We start from the raw sequence: 9,038 nt of genomic DNA, 5'->3' as shown, positions 1-9,038 counted from the left end.
TATTGGTTCGATTATAGAACGATTGTAAACGTTCCAGAAACGTTGAAAATAGTTCGTTTGACTAAACGTAAAAATTCTCTAATTAGTCTGGAAACAGGGGACTTAATTCTTGCATTCTGTGAAAACGGGTAAGATTGGCTATAATGTAATTATCTTAATCTTCACTATCGTTACTTTTTAAAAACCCAGCGAAGCGGGTCATTGCAGCTAGTCTATAATAAATTCATTTTTTTTTTTTATTATTGCTTTATTTTTAAAATTTCAAGCATTAATAGTTTCTTAGAATTATTTTGGAATTAAAGAAGTAAATACTACGGTGTAAGTAGCATATTTGCATTTATTTCTTCTGTACTAGGGCCTAACAAAGTTGTATGTAGGAAGAAATAAGAAATAAAGTTTTCGTATTTAGTTTTTTTTTTTATCTTTCTTATTTAACTTTTCAATACGATATTTGGTTATACATCAATTTTTTTTTATTATATTCTGAAGGAAATTTTGCACAATTAGGCGGCCTCCCCGGCAAACTTCTTATGGATCCTCAGGAGGCCGCGACCCCCCTGTTAAGAAACACTGTTTTAGATTCATCTACTTATCATCAATTAAATCTTATTTCAATCTATAATGTATTTACCATTATTTTGTACAATTTCTTGCCATCTTGATGGTAGCTTTTTAATTAATCCCGTCTTTGTAAAATGATTTCGGTTTTGAATCAAAATATTCAGAGATAGCCTTTTTTTACATTGTTCTCATCCTCAAAAGTTTTCCCTTTTTAAAAAATTCTGCAAACTCCGAAAAAGATGATAATCACTGGGAGCAATATGGTGGATGAGGTAAAATTTCCCAGTTGAAGCTTTTGATTTGAGCAGTTGACGTTGTTGTCAGTTAGCTATTGACAGTTCATGTGGTATCCATTTTCCTAGCTTTGAAACTTTTCCGATTTGTGGTAGATGTCTATGAACAGTTCCATGGGATGAATTTAAACGTTCCGCAATTTCATCAACTGTTAAAGATGATTCTGCTTCCACTAGTGCAGAGAGAGCATCATCATCAAAGTCAATGGAGCTTCCAGTACGAGCCTTATCCTCCACACTAAAATCATTATTTCTAAATCTTTCAAACCACTTCTGAGCAGTCCTTACTCTAATTACAGTTTGATTATGAACAGTATTTTATTTTTTAGCTGCATTTGTAGCATTCTTACCACTTAAAAATAAAAAGTATAAAACATGTCTCTTATATTCATCTGTTACTTCCATTTTAACGAAAATAAACAAACTGAAATGTTCCCAATTCTGAACAGTATTATATGAATGAGATCCAATTTAACACTTCAGTGTAAAAAGTATCACATTACACTGGCATTTTTAACAGCAAAACAAGATTTTTCTCAAGGTCATAGAATACGCACGAACTTACGGACTGACCTGATATTTACGTCACGTTTAGTATTTTCCCTTCCTTCTGGTAGCTTTATCTCTGTTCAATTACAACTGTTAGTCTGCTAAACGTAGTTATTAATTAACAGGTTGCAAAAAAGGCAACCTGTAAAACAGGTTAGCAATGCCATAGGCTATAGATTGATATCGCCAATTAGTTACATAGTAATACTATTTACAGCATTTAAATTATTATCGGGGATACGGCCGAACCTCCAGNCGGCATCTAGTGCCTACTCTCGATACTAGAGGGTGTACTCCCGGAAACGGAACCCACTTCCTATGGATATAAATTAGGAAACACGAGAACTTTGACCCTTTGACACTTTTTTTGGCATTCCTCCACAATACGTAAAAGCTTGCAGATTAAAATGATGCATAAATGTACTGTCACTTTAAACGCTCTGTTAACTACGTGTCACCTACTTATTCCAAGTGTTCTTTACGCAGTTTATGAACTAAAAAATTTGAACTTAATTAATTTCCATAGATTTTCGTATATTTTTGAGGTCTCCCCCTTACGTGACCGTTGAAAGCATTTGTAACAAATGCTTATAGGAATTTTACACCGTTTACGGTAGGGCCTCTCTCTAAGAATTGACCTTTACGTTAACGTCAGTCGAATGAATTCGGGCCTTTTATTTTATAGTGTTTCTTTTATTAAATTTTAATTAAAAGCTTTTCGGAAGTTCGAGCGAGGGAGGGATTAATCTACTAGAGGAAAAATTGATACGCTCTGTTAGCGGGGATAATACATACAGAAAATAATATAATTGACAGTATAGATGACATATGACCTCATTCCTCAAGGATAAAGTTAAACGATACGGATTTACATAAAGATCATACAGGTACAAGTCTCTATAACACGAAATTGATCAGTTCTATTAAGAACTTTATAACAGGAATTGGATCGCACACACATAAAGGCATCCTTTATACTATGGGCAAGATGCAGGGATGCCAGGATTGCCCCTTTTGCATCCCGCTGGCTTTCCTTACATTCAGTGTATTACGAACAATGCCCGCATCTAGGCTACCTCGCGTTAGTTGTATACGTTCTTCTATTCACGCATGGCCTTTCGAAGGCCAAGAGAGGCCCGAATCACCTTCCCGAGGCCTCAATTATATTAAATCATCGAATCAGTAATAAAGAAACACCTTTATATTTTGTCAAATTAACGTAACAACAAATACAGTAGAATGAATTATTTGTAACAATTGTCGAGGCCCCCGTAAATGCGAAATATTGCCGATTTTTTTGAGTCTGCTGGGGCCCTCGTAAAGATAAATGGCTCGGAACTTAGTCAAATTTAGATTTTATTCCAATACAGCAGCACGACGGACGATCTGCCTCCCTGGTGGTCTTTTATGGGAAATTGGCCCCTATTTAGGTGTTACAAACGTAAAGAAAACCCGGTTAACCGCACCTTGGAGAGGCGTGAAACAACGACCAACGACCAACGTTCAGTAGTTTTATCCACTCGGCCACTGATGGGTGCCTTAGTCAGATGGGCAAAAGGTAGAGGACCTCCTTTCAATCTCCTTCAACTTCTTTAGAGGGCCTCCTTTCCTTCTTCTCTAGAAGCTGAAGGGAATAAGGAAAGGAGGCCTTCTAAATATCAGTTTACAGGTGGCCGCTGTTAGAGGGTTCGGCTATATCTGACGTGTTTTAATGGAACATTTCTTTATGAAATGCATACAAAACTACCTCCGAATAACGGCCATTTTAATAGATGGCCGTTATTCGGAGGGTTATTTACAGGTATTACTATACAAAATTACACAAAAGCTAATCATTAACGTTACTAGTTCATAATTTATCTTAATAGGAATCTTAAGATTCCTATTAAGATAAATTATAAGATTCCTATTAAGACGAATTAAAGATACCATATTTAATTTGAGGTGTTTTTTAAAGATTTAGACTTATAAACATACGCCTTAATAACGGGGCCTTACATTAAATAATAAATTTAAAAGGCCAGGCCCTACGATACAGCTCGTTTGGTGTGTGGTAAATGGGGCTTCCTTTCAACAGAATCATAAAGAACTCGAGTCATTTCTTTCTCGAACGATCCGTAGATACACTTTGATACAAGATTGTATTGTATGTAATATAATAGATGAGAATTTATAATAAAATAAATGAAACTCACCCACGATGTAGTCATAAACTTCATGTTTAGACGAAGAAAATTGAAGGCAGAAGCAGACTAAAAAGCCTATCGAATACATTAAAACACGTGGATTCTTTGGGATTATTCCCGTGCAAACTATTTATTACGATAAATGAGTTTAAGAATTCCCCCCCACCTCCAAATAATTTCTTCAGGCCCTGTTCTATAATCGACATGTCATACTTGAACTATTTTATACGATCTTCGTATTCATTTTTTTCATAAAAAAATAGGAAAAGTGTGTTAAATTCGATTCTTACGCGGACCCCAACTTAGGGGGTTCTTCACTCTAGGCTAAGGCCTAGTTTTTTAAATCTATCGTTATTTAAATCATTATTTAGTGTGCCTTCGTAATGGATGAAACCAATAAACACTACTAGTATCGGATTCGAGCCTGGCTGCGTGGAGTTTTACCATGTTTAGAGCCCAATTTTCTATAGAAAATCCTTCAGGAGCATATCTCCATGTCGTCCTAGAACTCTCCTGATTTTCGGCCACGTGTCTAACACCTTAACAGGGCCCAATTTCCCGTAGAAAGTCCTNGGATTCCCTCTTGATGTAATGTTACCCAGGAGGATTCCCTCTTGATGTAATGTTACCCAGGAGGATTCCCTCTCGATGTAATGATACCCAGGAGGACTCCATTGGTAGATCCTTCTATACCATTAAAGTACAAGGGCATACAATGACATATTTGATACGACAATGGCAACTCAGCGTGCCATCAAAAGTTATGGAGAAAAAAATGGCTAAAACATTTAAACAGTAAAGAAGATAATTTTATATATTTATTATTTTTTTTTCCTTCGTAAAATTGATTATTATTAGTTATTTCGAGTTAATGGGGTTACGTTGTCAAGGTTCATCTATTGTTTTATAAGTTCCTATTTAGTCAGTTCTAATTAACATAATAGCTAATACACGAGAAATTGTGATTCGTGAAGTTACTGTTGGGCAAATTTACTTATTATTATTATTTTTAGCCCCTTTTTTTGCTTATTGGAAAGGAAGAAATCTGTTAACCCTCTGTGCCATATTCAGAGCCTGATTTAGACTTGTGATCCTAATCTTTAGTACATACGAGGGCCTTTCTCAGGACCCTTTCTAGGAGTGAAGATTTTAAACTCGTGTAACAGTACACGATTGGCCCAATTGCCACGTACTGGATCCTATACTGTCTTCTTATAGTGCTGGACTTTTGAGTAGGCCCTAAAGTGTAGCGAGGCCCTCTCAAGCTTATATATAAACACAGTTATATTTAATAGAAGAATCATTACTCGAACGTTCAATGCTAGTACTTTGTTATAAAATCATTCCCGAATTTAGCATTAAAATTTCTTTGTCACGAGCAAGAAATTACACTTATTTACTTAAATCACATCTTGTAAAATGGCATTTCAGTCACTAATTTGCAGGTAGCAAGAATCATGAATGTTCTAATGTAAACAACCTTCGTAATATGCGTGATAAGTATATTATAAGCGGGAAAAAGCGATTGTAATGATGATAATGGAAACGATTAGGGCCATAATTTCCGTTTATAATAATAGACATGGCTCTCGTTAAAGACTTTATGGAATTTTTTTTTCAATGATAATTTATTTTGTTCTTCTTAAGGACCCATATTGGCCGATTGGATAAAACAACTGAATTCCGGTGAGTTCATGCCTCGACTATGGGTTGACCGCGTGGAGTTTTCCGGATTTTCTTCATGTTTGTAACACTATTTAAATGTTAAGGAGCGGCATTCTGACTCCTTAACTGCTTGCCATTACATAGAATCTAATGCCAATTCAATTACATAGAATACGATCTATTTGAGCACCATTTCGCTACTAAATGTTCAAACGAATACATCCCTCCTATCTATGACTAACACACGCTAACACGCCTGTTGTTATGGGAATCACAGGTATTTTGAATTACCCTGTATTAAAAACAATCCTAATGTTTGAATAATCATAATAATTATACGCATTAGAGGCCGGTCTGACCCGCAGTGGGGTCAAGAAATATCCAGTTTGTAACATTACAAAGTGATTTCTAATGTGATGACCCGTGTCCTTTGTAATTCTAAAGGTATCTTAGACCGTGACTTATTTATATTATATTTAAATCTCTAAATGGATTTTTGAATTATGTAAAAGAGAACATGACCCAAAAGTCAATTTTATTATATAATATATTTTTAGGAATTTAGAATTTCGTAATTAACATAAATTATACTCATTTTAATGCAATAAAACGATGGTAAAATGTCATAAAATATGTCTCAAAATTATTCTGTAAGGAACAGAGTAAATTTACCACTCGTTTTTAAAATAAAAGAAAATCTGGCAACAGTGTACAAGAGAAATCGATCTCAATGCCATCTGTTGACGATTATATAAACTTTTGCAGACTTATAATTAACATATAAACGTTTTCTTAATTGTAAAATTATACTATAATTTGACTCTTAGGGGGAAAAAGAGGTATTTAAATTAGGATAAACATTTTTATTTGATACTTTTTCATAATTATTTAAGTATACGAATGCTAATTAATAGTTAACTGACTTTTGGGTCGCACCACAGAGAGACCCAAAAGTCACTTAACCCGTGTATAGGTTAAATTGCTGCCTTATTTTGACTGGATTGCCAGGGTGTTGCGTTACCTTATTCCATCAATTTGTGAAGGGACGGAGGACTTTTATGGAAAAACTGGCCCTTATTTAGGTGTTAGACACGTGAAGTAAACCCGGAAAACTCCCCTTAATTAGGCACAAACCCGCGACCAACGACCAATTAATACAAAGAAATCCATTATAAGACTTGCAACTTTGATAACAATAACCGGCGGATAATATTAAACAAAGGATAACAATATTTATTATTGAATACAGTACAGTTTATTGCTAATAAATACAGTACGAATGTGTACGAATATCCCCAGTGTATACATATATATACATACATACATACTCACTTATCACTGTATACATACATATACAGTGATAACAATAGCCGAAGTATGATTGTAATAGGCGGATTACTCTTATATAGTGTTTTGGGATCGATTGGAGCCGATTGATAACATTATCTATGATTATAATAACCGGATTCCAATGTAATCGTGTGATGCCTGTAAAAATTGAGCTAGAGGCCTCATAAAATCTTAAAATGGTTCCGAATATACAAATTATATTTTGACTACACATAGATTGGTGACTGTTTAGGTTAATCTGTATACTTTACATGCAAACAATAAAGGAGAATAAAACAATTAAAATCTGTAAAGGTCAACTATAAGGTTCAAGACGAATTAAATCCGCTGCCTTTTCTCCAATTATGACAGCCGTTGCATGAGGCAATCCTGCCACTAGAGTAGGCATCACCGAACAATCTGCCACTCTCAAATTCCTTATGCCTTTTACTCTAAAATAATAATGTGTGATTAATTAATTTTAATACAAAATGTTCTTCATAAATCCAAGTTTCTTCTTACCTTAGACTTGGATCTACAACTGTCCTAGGATCGTAAGGATCGCCCATCTTACAAGTACCGCTACCGTGGTAAAGGCTACCTGTGAATACTCTTAACACACACGCCAAGTATTCGTCGCTGTTGTAAGGGAAATGATCACACATAGGGAATACAGATTTAATTTCCTTCGTCCCAACTTCTCTCATGGAATGTGTCCTCCCGAAGGCTTTGCAGAATTTCACACCTACAATGTATAATTTGTAAGACAATTGACTAAAATACAGTAAAGAATTCAGGTCCCTACCTTCTATCAAAGACAGGAGATCTTCTATTTTGGCAAAATAGTTGGTATTAATTATGGGCTGATCAAAGGGATCGTCAGACTTCAATTTAACGATACCGCGACTTTTCGGACGTACAAAAATTGGGGTACAGGAAATAGTATGTTTGAATTTATACCTGCTAAATGCATTGACGTATACCTGTAATATTTGATACCATGTTTGAGAGATTTACACAGTTAACTGTCTTTCGGACTTTCTGTATATAATTTTTCAAAAAAAAGATAATTTAAAAACACTTACATCTTTTCTAAGACCCACTTGAGGTGTAAGAAGAGGCAAACCTGTATCAGATAATAATGAATTTGCAGCAATGGCAACTAAAATATCCGACCAACCTTCCTTTTCTACGGAAGTCCTCAAGAATCCTAAGACTTCCACCCCAGCTAAGGAAGTCAAACGACCTGTAATTTAGATAAAAGTTAATAAGATATGTCACAGGATGTCCTACCAAGCTTATTATAACAGATATACAAATCTTTCTCAAATATCTTTTGTTACAATGTTTTCAATATACGTCCAATTTCACATATTGTAATCTGGCTCTAAACACCAATTTGAGTAAGATTTGTATATGTAACTGATGGTTCAGTTGATGGGCCATCCCGTATTTATAAATTTATAACTATTGAAAATCCTACATCTTCCATGAACTTTATAGTCCGTAATATCTTTTGGCGTGAGTGATAGCGCGTGTAAAGAATATGGTTTATCTATTGTAAAAATGACAGAAGTGGTGACATGGTCATGAAAATTCTTTCCGACAGGCAAATCGGCTACGACTGGAATCTAAAAACAGGCAACTTATTTAGATTATTAATACAAGAAATAAAAAATTTATATCTACTTTTTACCCATTTCTACTTACTCCTAATTCGTGTAAGTGCTGGCGAGGCCCTATTCCAGACAGCATAAGCAGTTTTGCAGTGTTAACTGTTCCGGCAGAGATGATTATTTCTTTTCTAGCGTATACTATTTTTATAACGTTAAAATATTCGTAACTCACTCCTTTCGCTTCTTTAAATTCATCTATTAATATCTAATTAAAGAACAAATTTGGAAAATTTAGGGCCTTCTTATAAATATGGAATATATAGAAGGCAATACCAACGTCAAACACAACTTTTAAAAATTCATCTCGGTAAATTTTGACTTTAAACACGTGGTTTTTACGGAAATACAATTTAATTTCTGCCCCATGGGCACTAAGAGAGGCGTTTTTTATCAAGCCATTATGAGTGGTCCTTGCATTAACCCCACGTTGAAAACTCGAAAAGCCTACTCAGCCAGCCTGTTGAATCAGGCGCAAACTCGCGATCAATTACTGGTGTTCTGTGGTTTTATCTACTCCGTCACAGGTGGGCACGTCTCTTCTAGTGCTACTCGCTGGCAGTTTTAACTAAAATCTGCATAAAATCCCGTGTTATTCCGAGTATTTTCAGTGAAAATCCAGGTGTTTAAAGTACAAACCCATAGAGATTCGAAGTTTTAAAACTGTGTTAGACGTTTATATGACACTACCTTAGTAACCAGTGCTGAAGTCACCACTCTTAAATTAGATCGATGCAAGTTTGGCTTGATGTATGCTGTATAAGAGTTTTTCCTTTTTCCAT

At 35.0% G+C, this 9,038-nt stretch overlaps 1 protein-coding gene across 1 annotated transcript in view; it reads right to left on the bottom strand.

The window, feature by feature from the left end:
- Positions 1-6,232: 6,232 nt before the first annotated feature.
- LOC111641405 (glucose dehydrogenase [FAD, quinone]-like) overlaps positions 6,233-9,038 on the bottom strand; it is a 12,346-nt gene continuing 9,540 nt past the window's right edge. The window contains exons 6-9 of the mRNA XM_023387565.1: positions 7,669-7,829; positions 7,389-7,566; positions 7,106-7,328; positions 6,233-7,035 (exon numbers count right to left, since the gene is read on the bottom strand). Coding sequence (XP_023243333.1) covers positions 6,900-7,035; positions 7,106-7,328; positions 7,389-7,566; positions 7,669-7,829 — 698 coding nt within the window. The 3' untranslated portion in view covers positions 6,233-6,899. The remainder of the gene's footprint in view (positions 7,036-7,105; positions 7,329-7,388; positions 7,567-7,668; positions 7,830-9,038) is intronic.

Source organism: Centruroides sculpturatus, unplaced genomic scaffold (genome assembly GCF_000671375.1).
Source record: "Centruroides sculpturatus isolate CEXI.00-Female unplaced genomic scaffold, Cexi_2.0 scaffold1333, whole genome shotgun sequence".
Taxonomy (NCBI): domain Eukaryota; kingdom Metazoa; phylum Arthropoda; class Arachnida; order Scorpiones; family Buthidae; genus Centruroides; species Centruroides sculpturatus.
The sequence above is the reverse complement of the archived record's forward strand: the minus strand, read 5'-3'. Positions and strand labels throughout refer to the sequence as shown.